The sequence below is a fragment of the Panthera tigris genome, chromosome E3 (assembly GCF_018350195.1).
Source record: "Panthera tigris isolate Pti1 chromosome E3, P.tigris_Pti1_mat1.1, whole genome shotgun sequence".
NCBI lineage: Eukaryota > Metazoa > Chordata > Mammalia > Carnivora > Felidae > Panthera > Panthera tigris.
In genome coordinates this window covers 10,796,626-10,811,876 of record NC_056675.1, presented here as the reverse complement: position 1 = coordinate 10,811,876, position 15,251 = coordinate 10,796,626, and the positions used below count along the sequence as shown (strand labels likewise).

Here is a 15,251-nt window from a genome sequence, read left to right as displayed (position 1 = left end):
GCACTCACTGGAGCTGGTTGATGATAACCATGCGGACGTGCTCTCGGGCCTTCAGGATCTTCTCCAGCCGGTGGATGTCGTATGTGTTGGGGTTCCGGAAAGGGATGTCGTCGGGCAGGCCCGTGACCTCGACGGCATCCGGGCTGTCCCGGATCAGTTTGTAAGGGACCAGCACAGGCCGGTTCAGGCCCAGAGCCTCACCTAGAAGACACGGCGGGTCAGCGCAAGGGGGAGGTGTCCCCTGTAGGGGCCAAGCCCTCTGGGGAAAGCGCTGGATGCTGGCATGGTCCAGCTCAGCCAGCCACTGTCCTAGGGAGTTTATAAATCTATACACACGCTTTTGTTTTTTTTTTTAAATCCACTTAGCAAAACTAAAAGTTTAATACCCAGTGCTGACAATAAAATGTACTTTCGGGGCACCTGGATGGCTCAATTGGTTGAGCGTCCGACTCTTGATTTCGGCCCAGGTCATGATCTCACGGTTCGTGAGTTCGAGCCCGGTGTTGGGCTCTGCGCTGACAGCTCGGAGCCTGCTTGGGATCCTCTCTCCTTCCCTCTCCCTGCCCCTCCCCGGCTCATGCTCTCGCTCTCTCTTGCAAAATAAATAAATAGAAAAGAACCCTACTATTATGTTAGAAGAAATACAAAGCCCTCACTTAAATATTTATGGATATGACATGGTGTCTTGAGTTTGTTTTTAAGTACTTCAAATACAGAAGTGTGTACAGAAGAAGATTGGTAAAATGTTGGCAATCGTAGAAGCTGCCTTTGGGTGACATGGTGGGTCACTCCCCCACCCCCATACGTGTTTGGATTCTGATTGCAAAATAACAAGTGAATAGAGAACCACCAGCCGAGTCGCTTCTCATCGTTCTGGAAATGAAGCCCCCATGCCTTCTTAGGCCTGCCCACCGTCCCCCCAGCTGCTCACCCGGTCACCCAGCTGTCCCCTCCGCCTGGCAAACTTTTCCTGGAATATGCATCCCCTCCTGACATTCGAGTCTTGGGGGGGGGGGGAGGGCTTCCCTGCCTGCCCCCCACCCCACCCCGTCCTGCCACTGCAGTTTTGTCTTTTCCTTCATCACTCTCTGAAATTCTACTTAAAAACATTGTTTTTATTCCTGTCTTCCTGTGCAAAGTGAAGATAATATTAAATTCAACACAAAGACAACGTCACGCATAGCGTGGCACTTAGCGATCGAGAGATGCTCACTTATAACCGTAGAGTTATTACTAAAACTCTATTTGACTTGATTTTTAAGATTTTATTTCTAAGTACTCCCTACACCCAACGCAGGCCTTGAACCTACACCCCAAGATCAAGAGTCGCAGGCGGCACCGGCTGAGCCAGCCAGGCCACAGGTGACCGTATTGTTAATTGTCCCATCTTGGGCTCCGCCCTGGCGCCCCGGATGCCGTCAGCACAGGGCCTAGCATCTCGTGGCCTTTACCTATTCCGCGTCCACCTCCCTGCACAGATTCTGAGCCCCAGGTTGGCAGGGATGGGACCTCCTTCCCTGGAGTCCTCACGGCTTAAATGTGTGCTGGGCAGATGCACGAACCGCGTCTCTGCCACACAGCCCGGCCCTAAAGGGGCGGAAATGCTGACCGCGGTCACCGCCCTGTTCTTTCCCCTTCCTCAGTCGGGGGAGTGGAGGGGTCGGCTGCCGGCAGTCGTGGGCAGGGCGGCTCTGTCCCCAGGGAGCAGGCAGGCCAGCTGGGGGTCACTGGGGGCCAGGCTGGCCGTAGAGGGAGGAGGGGCTGCCAGGGGAGGCGGGCCCCACAGACCCTGCCCCGCGGGCCCCGCTCCTGACGCACTGACCGTATTTCTCATTGAAGAGCTCCTTCACCTGCTCGCGGAGGATCACCTTCTCCCCTAGTCTGTTGGCGTCATCTTCATCTACAAGAGGAAGACGTTGGGGTGTGAAGGTCGGCAAGGGCGCGCCCCTGGACAGGCTCCTGTGCGACACCCACACCCTCCCCTGCCGCTGGGCTGCCCTGCCCACCGAGTTTAGTATAAGGCAGCCCTTCATGGGCACCTGCTGTTGGACCCTCGGCTCCCCTCGACCCTGTCCTTGGTCCAAAGGAGCAGCGGGTCAGATGAGCCCCATGACAGCGACTGGGCTGCGCAGGGGGACGTGGGGGAGGGTGTGGATGGGCCCGAAGGGTCCTGCGGGCTTGTGTCCTGGGGTTGGGGAGGGGGCTGGAGTTTCCAGGCAGGGTGCTCTGAGCTGGCTGGGCTCCCAGGGGCGGGAGTGCAGTGGAAGCAGGCAGGGAGCCAGGGCCTGGGAGACGTGGGGCAGAGCGGACAGAATGGATTTGTGGAGAAAAACAACTCCTGTTTTCATCTGGAAAATTTCACAGTTGCACGTAGGAGGCCAACTCAGGACCGGCGCCTGGTGTGCGCCTGGCTCCGCCCTCCCCGCCCCGGGGTGGGGGCCGCCCGCGCTGCCTGGCACTGCTCGATGCCCCTTCTTCCCGGGGCTCTTTCACCTGCCGCCTGGGGCCTCCCAAGTGCCGTCTGTGCCTCGTGTGGTCCCGGTCATGCCCACGCTCCTGACTCTGGATCTGCCGTGTCTCGGAGTTCTGCACAAGCCTCTCCAACCATGACCATCCAGCCACCCGGGTGCCCCTGACACGCGGCAAATGTCAGGCTTCCCAGCTAACGTCCTCCTCCTGTGTCCCCCTCTCGGGGAGTGACGGCCCCATCCGTCGCACCAAGACACCGAACTCAGCCCCCCTCGGAGCCTCCTTCTCCCCACATCCCCCAACATGGCTCTTCCAGACTGTCTTCAGGACCCCACATTGGCAAGAATCAACCCGATCCTTCTCCAGGTCCTGAGCGGACAACCTGGTGACCCAAGGGCCACCCAGAGCCTGCGGGGAGGCTGCAGACGCTTCCCATCTCTGCAGAGGGACTGCTCTGGTGGCCAGGGCTTTCTGCACAGGACAGGGAAGGACGGCCTGGGTTCCCATCAATGGGTGTCACATGCTCTGCCGGCAGCTTTCCCGGACACGATCACAGCCACCCCTCACCACCGCTAAGGACGCAGAGGCTCAGAGAGGTTAAGTAACCTCCCAAGACCACAGAGCCGCTAAGAGCCAGGAATAGTGTCTGTCTGACCAAGAGCCCTGGGTTCCCTGAAATCTGTTTCCCCGTCTGTAGAAAGAAGGGTTGACCGTGAGGGTGGTGTTGCCTCTGAATCTCCTGTCCTATCAGCTCACGGTCTCATCCGGATCTCAGGGCAGACACAGCCGCACTTGACAAAGCCGGCTGGATCGAAAGGGAGACGAGACCAGTAAGCTGAGGTCACTGTGGCTGTGGCCGTCTCTGGTGCATACAGGTGTCTCGCCCACCCTGCCTTGGCCTCAAGGCTCCGGCGGCTACGCGGGCGGAGAGAGACACGCACAGGACAGGCCTGAGCCTCACACCGCCCTCACCCCGGCAGAGGCCACGCCAGCCCCCGGAAGGGCACAGGACCTGAAGCCACAAAGCTGGACTCGCGCCAGCCCTGCCACATGGAGGGTCACGTGACGTCCCCCCCTCGGTGTTTCTGCTCAGTCTCGACACCGTATTTGTCTTGGACAAGTATTTCACAAGCACCAACCCCCACTGGATGTGGTGCCGTCCCTGGGCATTTAGCAGACCACAGAAAACAGCCGTGGCCCGAGGCGGGGATGGTAAAGGATGCTTGGTGACCCGCTGGCCTTGACAACTGTCAGTGCAGGGCTTGTGGGAGCACACGGGGGAATCCTAACCCAGCTGAGAATCAGGGCAGGCTTCCCAGAGGAGGTGACCGCCGCACCTCCCAAGGCCCCCTGGGATGCAGCCTCACGTGGGCGGTGTGTGACGCCCCCGGGCTTCCCGTGAGTGCTCAACGCACATGAGTGTGTGAACCCTGCCTGGTCTGGGCAGGGAGAGCACGGGGAAACCAGGCTGTAGGTAACAGGGAGGAGTGACACCAGGGGTCAGCCAAGAGGCAGCACACTCGGGTCCCGGGCGGCAGCCGGAAATGGTGGGACCAGTGACATGACAGGAAAGCGAGACCTGGGCCATCTGAGGGGTGCTGGTGGCACCGGGAAGTGTCCCGGACACCTCTGGAGCGTGGCGGGGACACCAGCTCCTGCCGTGTAACCAGCACATCCCACGTGGACAGACGGCCAGGCCCGATTCTCAGCTCGGCGCCAGGCCTCAGAAAGGATGCCTCTTGGCTTCTCCCACCTCTTTGTTTTTATTATTTTAATTGCAACTTGTCATTAATATATTATTAATTACCATTTATATTAACTTATTACTTTAAATGGTTTATTTTCTATTGGGGGGGGCGGAGAGAGGGAGACAGAGGATGTGAAGCCAACTCCGCACCGCCAGCACAGAGCCCGACGCGGGGCTTGAACCCTCAAACCGAGAGATCAGGACCTGAGCTGAAGCCTGGCGCTTAACCGACTGAGCCACCCAGGTGCCCCTGTTTTTTCTTTTTTTTTTTTAATTAAAAATTTTTTTTTTTTTTTTTTTTTTTTTTTTTTTTTTTTTTTTTTTTTTTTTTTTTTTTTTTTTTTTTTTTTTTTGCGGGGGGGTGTCTGGATGGCTCGGTCGGTTGAGCATCTGACTCTTGATCTCGGCTCAGGTCTTGATCTCAGGGTCGTGAGTTCAAGCCCCACCCTGGGCACGGAGCCTATGACAAAAAAAATAATTTTTTGTTTTCATTTAATTTGGAGGAAGGGAGTTCCATTTTTCTTAAAGGATACATATCTGAATGAAACAGGCGAGGGTGGGTTCTGGTGGGGCCTGGAGGGGAGAGGTCCCTGCCCCTCTGGGTGCTCAGAAGAAACAGGAGGTGGGACCGCCCAGGCCAACCACAGGGGGAGAGCTGGCCTGCACGGCCCAGCCAAGCGGCTCTCTGGGTAGGCTGCGGGCAGGTCATGAGACGGCGTCCCGACAGAGCCAGGCTTCTGCCACCACCATCCTACATTCACCATCCGGAGAGGGCGAGGCCAGGCCTGCTGGTCACCAGGGACTGCCCCAAGCACTGCCGTGGGGACAGCTGCCCCAGTTAGCCTTGGCTGGGGCACCACAGGCCCCAGGGGAGCTGTCACTCCCAGTCTGGTCTGCTTGTGGGCAAAACAAAGACCAGGAAACTGCCTCAGAGGACACAGGGTGGGGCGGAGAATACAACCACTGGGGGCCCTGTGGGGCCCCGGCCATAAACCCAGTGGTCTTCTGGAGCCTGAAGGGCAGCCCTGAGGCCAGGAGTTCGTGGTTGACTCTGATACCTGACTGCTTGGGTTCAAATCCTGCCTTTGGTATCAGCTCATGACCTTGAACACTTCTCCGAACCGCTGGACTTTGGGTCGCTACCACAACAGGGGAAACCGAGTGCAACTGCCCCGAGGACCAAGTGGGGCATTATGCCCGTGCCCGGCACGGCCCACGGGCTAGTTTTACTGCCCTGAAGCCTGAGTCAGCAGAGCTATTCTGGGGGGACCTGCCCGAGCTCCCCTGAACCCAGGCTGGCTATAAAAGACACCAATGGTTGCCAATAGTGTAGAATGTTCTCCATGTGGAGAGGTCACAGGTAGGGCTCAACGTGGCGTGTGTGTGCCCTCAATGCACCTGGGTGACTCCGTCTGTTAAGCGTCACGGTTCGTGAGTTCTGGCCCCGCATCGGGCTCTGCGCTGACAGTGTGGAGCCTGCTTGGGATTCTGTCTCCCTCTCTCTCTGCCCCCCAAATAAATAAACAGACATTAAAAAAATATATATACCTGCTTGAATGTCTGTATGAAGTGGGGAGGAAGGGGGCCCCCAGGGTCAGTGATGGAGGCGGTTTGGGGGGGGGCGGTCCCTGGCTCAGCAGGCTGTGAAGCAATCTTGATTCTACCCCTAATGTGATGTGGTGTTTGCAAAGTCATTCAACCTCTCTGGGCCTGTTTCCACATCCCTCAGCTGGGAATCCGGGCCGGCCCGGAGGATCCAGTGATATCACATATAAAAACGTTTAAGGCCTCACGTCATCAGAGTCAGGTTGTGGCTGACGTTATCAGTAGATCAATGTTTCAATTATCCTGCAGTCTCAGGGAATTAAACTTTACATGAGAGATTCTTCCAGATGATGGATGCTTATTCTCTCAAGTCCCCTGGCTTGGTTGTACCTCTCCGGGACAAGGCATTTTCTAAAATGCATCAAGTATACAGGGCGGGGGCGGGGGCGGAGCGGGGAGGAGGAGGGGTCACCCTGGGGATCCGTTGCACCTGCCCAGCGGTGGTCACCCGTACCCCCCACCCCGTCCCCTGGGCGGTGACATCCCTCGCGGACAGGCCGGCCCTGTGGGCATTTCTGCCCCCTCTTCCTGCTCATTCCAGCTTACTGGTCTCCTCTCTCTCCCTCCGGTCTGCCCCAGGAGCTGTCATCTGGTCGTGTCTAATCTGTTAGCCTGAGGATTAACTGAATTTTGCCCGAGGGAAGAAAGCAACCAAGCTTATTAAATCACAGCCACGCTACGTACACAATTCTAAAGCAGTCGGCTCGGCTCGGGGGCAAAGTACGAGAACCCTCAGCAGCTGTGTCCTCTCTCCACTAGTTTGAGGTCTGCAGCCAGATTGGTGACTGTGGACTGACAATCGTGATCCCAAGGCAGCAAGGGAGGGGCTGCTCGGAGCGGGACAGACGCAAGGTGGGGAGGGAGGGGGAACGATTTCTCCTCTCCCTTCTCCTAGCCCTTCCACGGGCCCCCTCCTCTCTGCCAGGCCCGGGCCGGGCGATCCAGGCACAAGGCAGACTCTCAAAAGAACAGAGGGCAGACAGCCACGGGTGGCCCCACCTTGGCAGGACAGCTGCCCTCCACGTCCCCTGCTCAGGGGCCCGGGGGGAGATCAGGCGCCTGATTTCACACACCCAAGAGAAACTTTTCACGTGTGCGAAAGGAAGCCCGTTCAAGAACGCTCGCTAATGGCACTCTTCTTAACAGGAAAACCACGGAAGCAGCCCAAATGGCCTAGGACAGCAGAACGGATGGGTCGATCGTGGTGCAGGCACCCGATGGAAACCCATGGAGCAGTGAGAACAAACCAGCGCAGCGTCACATTTCAGGGTCATGTTACATAAGGTCAAGTGAAAAGAGCGAGTCCAGACTTGATACATGAGGACGTACCGCGCTTATAAAAGGGAAAAGCAAGCAAAGATGAAACACTTTTGGTTTAAGCAAACACTGCACACAACGAAGCCACTTAAGAAGTCGCCTTGGGGGGCGCCCGGGTGGCTCCGTCGGTCACGCGTCCGACTTCGGCTCAGGTCATGATCTCACATCACAGTCCGTGAGTTCGAGCCCCGCCTGGGATTCTGTGCTGACAGCTTGGAGCCTGCAGCCTGCTTCGGATTCTGTGTCTCTGTCTCTCTCTCTCTCTCTCTCTCTCTCTCTCTCTCTCTCCCTTCCCCACTCGTACTCTGTGTCTCTCTCAAAAATAAATAAACATAAAACAAATTATAAAAAAAAAAGAAGTCGACTTGCGAGCGATAACTATCATGGGGGAGAAGAATAGATATTTTTGGGAAATTTGAATACGGACGGTATAGGAAATGATAGGGAGTTATTACATTTCCTAAGTGTTATCACAGCGCGGTGAATGTGTAAAAGAACACCACCGTTCTGAGATGTGGGAGGGATGTGCTGAAATATTTAGGCATGAAAGAGTCAAGATGTCTGCAACTCACTTCGAGTGGAGACAGAGACAGATATAATTGGGGCAGGGTCTCTGGGGGGAGGGGAGGGAGGGAGGAAGGGAAGGAAACATGGCAAAGTGTTAAGAAATAATGAATCCAGAGAAAGGATATACTATTATAATATAGTCATTACACTATTCTTTTTTTTCCTGCATTTTTCAAATTTTAGAGGAAATAACAAGAGAATGACAAATACAGGTGCAGCCCGGAGATACTGCGGGTTCTGTTCCAGACCACTGCAATCGAACAAGTCAAATGAAATTTTTGGTTTCCTAGTGCATATAAACCTTATGTTTCCACTTATACTGTAGTCTATGAAGTGTGCAATAGCATTGGGTCTAAAAAAAACAATGGACACACCTTAATTAAAAAATACTTTAGGGGCTCCTGGGTGGCTCAGTCGGTTGAGCATCCGACTTCGGCTCAGGTCATGATCTCACGGTTCGTGGGTTCGAGCTCTGTCTTGGGCTTTGCACTGATGGCGTGGAGCCTGCTTTTTTATATTTTTATTAAAAATTTCTTTTTTAATGTTTATTTATTTTTGAGAGAGAGAGAAAGAGAGACAGAGCGTAAGCAGGGGAGGGACAGAGAGGGAGGGAGACACAGGATCCAAAGCAGGCTCCAGGCTCTGAGCTGTCAGCACAGAGCCTGACGCGGGGCTCAAACCATAAGCCACGAAGATCACCACCTGAGCCGAAGTCGGATGCTTAACCGAGGGAGTCACCCAGGCGCCCCATGGAGCCTGTTTTGGATTCTGTGTCTCCCCACCTCTCTCCGCCCCTCCCCTGCTCACGCTCTCCCTCTCTCAAAAATAAATAAACATTAAAAAGATTTTCTAAATAAGTTTAAAAACATACTTTATTGTGTTCTAGTCCCCCTTTGTTTTCAGTGCAAAAAGGGTGGTTTTATTAAAGCACAGGGACAGGACTCGTGGGCAAAAAGAGCTGCTCTTTTTTTTTTTTTTTTTAAAGGAATCCCCAGACCGACGTGGGGCTCGAACTCGCAACCCCAGGATCAAGAGCTGCACACTCCACCAACAGAGACCGCCAGGCACCTCAAAAACACGTTACTGCTAAAAAAACGCTAGCCGTCCTCTGAGCTTTCGGCAAAGCGTGATCACTGATCACAGATCACCACAACAAATGTGATCAAGAAAATGATGAAATATCACAAGCATGACCAAAATGTGAGCAAATGCCACTGGAAAGAGGGCGCCGACCAACTCGCGTGACACAGACCTGCCCCAGGCCGTCAAGGTGCAAAACAGAGAGTTTCTGCAAAGTGCGGTAAAACAAGGTGTGACTGCACACAGTGGTTCCCCCCAATCCTTGGGGGTTCCAAGACCCCCGGGGCATGCCTGCAGCCGTGGATAGTACCGAACCTTATACACTGGAGGTTTCTCCCTATGCACACATACCTATGATGAAGTTTAATTTATAAATCAGGCACAGTAAGAGATGCACAATAATGATAACATAGAACTGGAACAATATACTGTCGTAGAAGTCACGGGAACGTGGTCTCTCAAAGCATCTTAGGGGACTGTACTCCCCCTTCCTGCGATGACGTGCGATGATAAAGTGCCTACGTGGGGAGAGGAGGCGAGGTGAGCGATGTAGGCGTTGTGATGCCGCGTTAGGCTACCATTGAGCTTCTGACGATATATCAGGACAGTCATCGGTTTCTGGGCCGCAGTTGACCGTGGGTGGCCACAACCGCGGAAAATGAAACCGCAGATAAGGGGGGACGGCTGTATTTGTTCTGGGGAGAGAGGAGGGCAGGATGAGGGAGAGCACTGGGGCGGGGGGCACATTATTGGTGCTGTTCTAATTCTTGGATGGATGGTGGTGGGTTCATGGCGTTCACTGTAGTATTTATTAACAAGAAGACAAATGAGCAGGAATACGAATAAAAATAAAAACAAATCGGGGCGCCTGGGTGGCTCAGTCGGTTGGGCGTCCGACTTCGGCTCAGGTCACGATCTCACAGCTTGTGGGTTCGAGCCCCGCGTCGGGCTCTGTGCCGACAGCTCAGAGCCTGGAGCCTGCTTCGGATTCTGTGTCTCCCTCTCTCTCTCTGCCCCTTCCCCACTTGCACTCTGTCTCTTCAAAAGAAAAAAATAATAAATATATATATATAAAAAGAAAAACAAACAAATGAGTGCTATGTGCAATGTCATATCCTAGACTGGATTCCAGAACCTAAAAAAACATTAGTGGAGAAACTCACAAAATCTAAATATAAAGCTTACAGCGTAGTTAATCGTGTTGCACCGATCAATGTCAATTTCTCAGTTTTGACAAAGGTACCCAGGGGCACCTCAGTCGGTTGAGCGTCCGACTCTGGATGTCAGCTCAGGTCATGATCTCACGGTTCGTGGGATCGAGCCCCATGTCTGCACAGAGTCTGCTTGGGATTCTCTCTCTCTGCCCCTCTCCCACTGTGCTCTCTCTCTCTCTCTCTCTCAAAAATAATAAAACAAAACAAAACAAAACAAAAAACAACACCCTCCTGCAGCCCTATGGCTTGAACCTGCCAGCCAGGCTTAGCAGATCAAGAACCAGGTTTTCTCATGGGGGGTTTATCCAGGACAGGCAATCCTGGGGCCAGCCGCACACATGATCCTTCCCGAGGGACATCACCTCCTTCTCTTCTGTTCCTTCTTCTGACATCCCAGCTACACAGTGGACAGGGCGAGCGACAGCCCTGACCCAAGGCCAGTCAAGCCCTAGGCTGAACCGTGGCCACGACCAGCCAGGCCCAGAATGCCATGCACTAAGTGTGATGAGCAGACCCGATGGGAAGACGGACAGATTCGGGCAGTTGAGGCACAGGCGAGGGCACAGAGAAACACGTGGGGATGGCAGAGTGTCCAAACCCCAGGCTTATGATTGTGCCGACTCCTTCTCAGAACCTGGTTTCTACACGTCAGGGAGGGGAGAGCAGGTCCTTGGACGCTGTCCACACTGCAGTCCTTCCTCCCTGTCTCTGCACCCGCACCCCCCAAACCCATGTTTCCAACTGCCTCCTGGAGCACCTTTGATTCTGCATATCCCCAAACAGCCTCACACCCGACCCTCCTCCTGGGCTTCCTTTTCAGGTCCCAGGCCCCACCCTTTCACCTGCTGGCTCAGGAGAGAAACCTCAGCTGCCTTCAACCCCACAGAGGGTTGAGCAGCGGCCCCCAGGCTGTCCTCATCCTGGTCCCTGGAGCCTGTGACTACGTTTTTTTTTTTTTTAATGTTTTATTTATTTTTGAGACAGAGAGAGACAGAACATGAGCAGGGGAGGGGCAGAGAGAGAAGGAGACACAGAATCCGAAACAGGCTCCAGGCTCTGAGCTGTCAGCACAGAGCCCGACGCGGGGCTCGAACTCACGGACCGCGAGATCATGACCTGAGCCGAAGTCAGATGCTTAACCCACTGAGCCACCCAGGCGCCCCTGTGACTATGTTTCTTTACGTGGCTGAAGACAGCGGCTGGTGTGATTAAGGTAAAGCTCTTGAGACGGGGAGGGTGTCCTGCATTATTTGGGTGCGCCCTCAATGTAATCACAAGAGTCCTTGTAAGAAGGAGTCAAGAAGGTCAAAGGCAGGGGTTGGGCCGGGAGAAGCAGAGGTCAGAGTGAAGAGCTCTGAAGCTGGAGGGGGGCCACAAGCTGAGTAATGGAGGCAGTTTCTAGAAGCTGGGAAAGACAGGGCAGAATTCTGCTCTCAGAGCCTCCAGAGTTAACCTGCCCTGCTGATACCCAACCCGAGCCCTTTAAGACTCATTTCGGGAGGCGCCTGGGTGGCTCAGTTGCTTGAGTGGCCGACTCTTGGTTTCGGCTCAGGTCGTGACCTCACGGTTCGTGAGTTCGAGCCCCTCGTCCGGCTCTGCACTGACAGCACACAGCCGGCTTGGGATTCTCTCCCCCTCTCTCTCTGCCCTCCTGCATGCTCCCTCTTTCTCAAAATAAATAAACTTAAAAAAAAAAAAAAAAAAGATTCATTCTGGATTTCTTACCCTTACAAGTCTAAGGGGAAAAAAGAGATGTGTCGTTTTAAGCCCCTAAGCTTGGGTGATCTGGTTCAGCGGCCACAGGAAACCCATGCAAACCCGTTGTGTCCCCCACGCCATCCACAAATGCAGGCGGTCACCACGATGGGCCACCTTCCCAGAGACGCTTCCTGCAGGCCCAGCCCACGGCCCATCCTACTGTGGCGAGAACTTTCCACCTGGCCTCCCCAAGCCCATTCCCTGCTCCGCAAGCCCTGTCCACCATTCTGAAGAGTCTATCCGACCCTGTCATTCCTTTGCTTTAAACCTGCTGAGGACTCTGTGGGGCAAACCCGTCCTCCTTCCCCCGGCACACAAGGTCCACTCTGCTGCTGCCACACTCCCCGTTTCCAAACGTCAGACCAGACGACGACCACAGACGTCACGGGGAACCTGCTCACTAGAACAGAACACAAAATGGGAACCCGGGGCTCCCCTGATTCATGGAGCGCGTGGGGCCAACCGGTTTCTCCTGCCCTGTCTTGTGTGGCATCTATACTCTGGCCACCGCAGAGCCACCACTGCTTAGAGCCTGACCCCAACATCTCTGCGAGATATTCAGCCGTCTCTGGGCCACGTGGGGCCTTCACAGCCACAAGCGGAGAAGGTTCTGCCCCAGGGAGAAACGGGGTTTTCCGCCCAGCTCCAGGGCACCCCCCCACCCCCGTCCTGGCTCCCCTCCCTCTGGCCAAGTTCCTTATCTTCCTGACCCACAAAGGACTGCTGAAGGGCACCTGGGCCACAGCCCTGCGACTCCCCTCACTCCTGATGATCTCATTCTGTTGTAGGGCTTTCAATACTAGGGACAGGCTTGTGATTCCCCAGGTGATCCTTCAAGTTCAACTGCTCCCTTGGACCCCCCACTTGTGCATCCAAATGCTACTGGATGACACCCCAGACTCAACACGGCATAAGTCAAGTGCTGATACTCTACCCACCCCCCCCCCCCAGCCCCCGCGACTCCTGCACCTGCCCCGTCTCGGCTACCTCTGAGCTACTGGTACCTTTGTGTTCCAAGAAGCCCAGCTGGAATCCGAGGTCAAACGGGACTCCAGCAAGTTCTGCTGGCTTTAGCTTCCAACTAGACCTGGAGACGCTGACTTCCCACTGTCCTCACCGCTCCCGCCAGGGGCACCACCACTGGGCCGTGACTTCCACCTCCCTCTGTCTCTTCCTGCTTCTAGCCTGTCTGTCCTCACCGAGCAACCAGAGGGACTCTGTTCAGTCCTAAACTGGATTCTGTCTCTCCCCTGCTCAGAGGCCTGCACTGGCTCCCAGCGAATGAGCAAAAGCCATGTTCTATCCAGCCTCACATAATCTGCCGCCTCTCCATTTCCACCTCACCTCCTACCTCCTTCCTCTGACGCCCCGGCAGGTGACCCCAGGGCCTTTGCAATTTTCCTCTCTGCCTGCACTGCTCTTCCCTAGCCCCCTGGCTCACCACCACCTGCTTTATTACTCAAAGGCCCTCACTGGCCACCGCCTCGCTCGTGTTGCAACCCCCTAAAAATAAACTCCACCTCTCCCATCTGCTTCCCCGCTTCTCCTGAGCACGCATTGAACGTTCTTTACATTTTGTGCGTTATTCTCTGCATCCGCACCAGAAGGTCAGCTCCATGAAGCAAGGCTTTTTTTTTTTTTTTTCCACTTGGTGTTGATCAAAAACCCAGCACCAGCCCACAGACACCCTGGAACAGTTCATGGACGAAGTAATACACCTGGGCTCCCAAAGGGGACTGTCCCAGTCCCCGTGCCTGGGGGGCTTCAGAAGGCTAGGGCTGTGTGTCCCCTACCCCCACCTCCCACCAGGCGGCCTCTTGTCGCCAGACCCCTCCCTGGGAGGCTGGAAAGATGGAGTCCAGCCAGTCAACCATACGTGCTGACCTATACTTGGTGCCTGGCCCCCACGCCTCCACTGTCGTGGCTCAAAGATGCATTTATCAGCCAGCGAGAAACTTCTGTTCACGTGGTGCCCAGCGACCCTTTGAGTCGATCTCATTCCAGCCCAGATTAAGGTGCTGGCTGTTCCTATGAGCTTGGGTGGTTTGAGCCAAGAGACTGGCTTCTGTGTGGTTTTCTGCAATGTTCCAGAAGAGTCTGAAGCCCCCCACGGCTTCCTTCCGTGGAGCCCCCAAGTCTAAGGATCTCTAAGAACCGTGGGGTCCCCCTCCCCAACTGGCAGGGCCCGGGAGGACAGGGCTGGGACCCCTAGCCAAGCCAGGGGCGGGATGGCGCTGCAGGGACCCAGCTCCCCACGGGCCTCCCGACGTGACACCGTTCAGCCGCCCACCGAGCTGCCCCGCCTGGAAGAAAGGAGGCAGTGTGCCAAGGCTGGGCCCGGCAGCGGGGCATCTGCCCACAGGGGCCCCCACGCCCTGCCCTTGCAGATGCCAGATCTTCCAGGGAAGGCAGAAGGGAGATCGTTACTGGAGCCTAATTAACAAAGAAAAGCAGAGATAATTAAGCGGAGAAACATGTGGCTGGCGCTGGAACTGTGATATCTTTAGAAACTTGAGAAAGGATGGTTTTATTTTGAGCTCTCGAGAGCGTGACAGCGTTGGAAGGGTGGGGAGGGGGTGGGAGGGCTGACGGCGGGGAGGGGGGCAGGGGCCAGAGGAAATGACCCTCCGGGCGGCTGAAGGGAGAGGGCCGGGGGGCCACGGAGCTGGGGGCCCTGCTCTGTGTGACCTGGAGGTCCAGAGACTGGAAGTTAACTTGTCCAAGATCACGCAGTTCAGAAGCGGTGGAACCTTCCTGAGGGCGCAGAAGGGGACTTGTCACTGCTCCTGCTGGTTAGTCCCCTTCCCCTCCATCCTGTGCTGTGATCCACCCCATGCTGGCTTCCAGGCCCCCCTCATCCAGGAAGCCCATTCCCCACAGCACCTGCTGAGTGACAGGAGACCCCACAGAGAGACCTAGTAGGGGCCCCGGTGGGGTGGGGACAACGACAAGAGATGCCATTCCCTGTCCCCCCTGCAAACAGGCCCTCAGCCCTCTGCTTGAGAGGCCCCACACCCACGGCCAAGCTTCTCAAACGGGGCCTCAGGCCGTGCTGGGGGTGCGAAGCGGGTGAAGTGCGATTACTTATTTTCCTCAGCGGAATAACTGAACGCAGTTCCTTAAATTAAAACTCATTTTCAGGGGCACCTGGGTGGCTCAGCCGGTTAAGCATCTGATTCTTGATTGTGGCTCAGCTCACGACCTGAGGGTTTATAGGTTCGAGCCCCACATAAGGCTCTGTGCTGCCACTGCGGAGCCTGCTTGGGATTCTCTGTCTCCCTCCCTCTCTGTCCCTCCCCTGCTCATGCTCTTTCTCTCTCTTTCCTTCTCAAAAAAAAAAAAAAAATAATAATAATAATAATTTTCAGTGGGGAGTTTAGGACGCAGACTGTCGGGGACTTCCGAGATAAAGCTGGCCCCACCCCCCACCCCCGCAGGAACTTCGGCTCTACCCCCAGGGGGGCTCTGGCTCCGGCCTCGGGGACGTCAGCGGA

General features: G+C 55.3%; 1 protein-coding gene across 2 annotated transcripts in view; it reads right to left on the bottom strand.

Moving 5' to 3' along the window:
- GTF2IRD1 (GTF2I repeat domain containing 1) overlaps positions 1–15,251 on the bottom strand; it is a 115,156-nt gene that overhangs the window by 5,953 nt on the left and 93,952 nt on the right. For both annotated transcript variants that reach the window (XM_042971809.1, XM_042971810.1), the window contains 2 exons: positions 1,823–1,900; positions 9–201 (listed from right to left, as the gene is read on the bottom strand). In XM_042971809.1, coding sequence (XP_042827743.1) covers positions 9–201; positions 1,823–1,900 — 271 coding nt within the window. The remainder of the gene's footprint in view (positions 1–8; positions 202–1,822; positions 1,901–15,251) is intronic.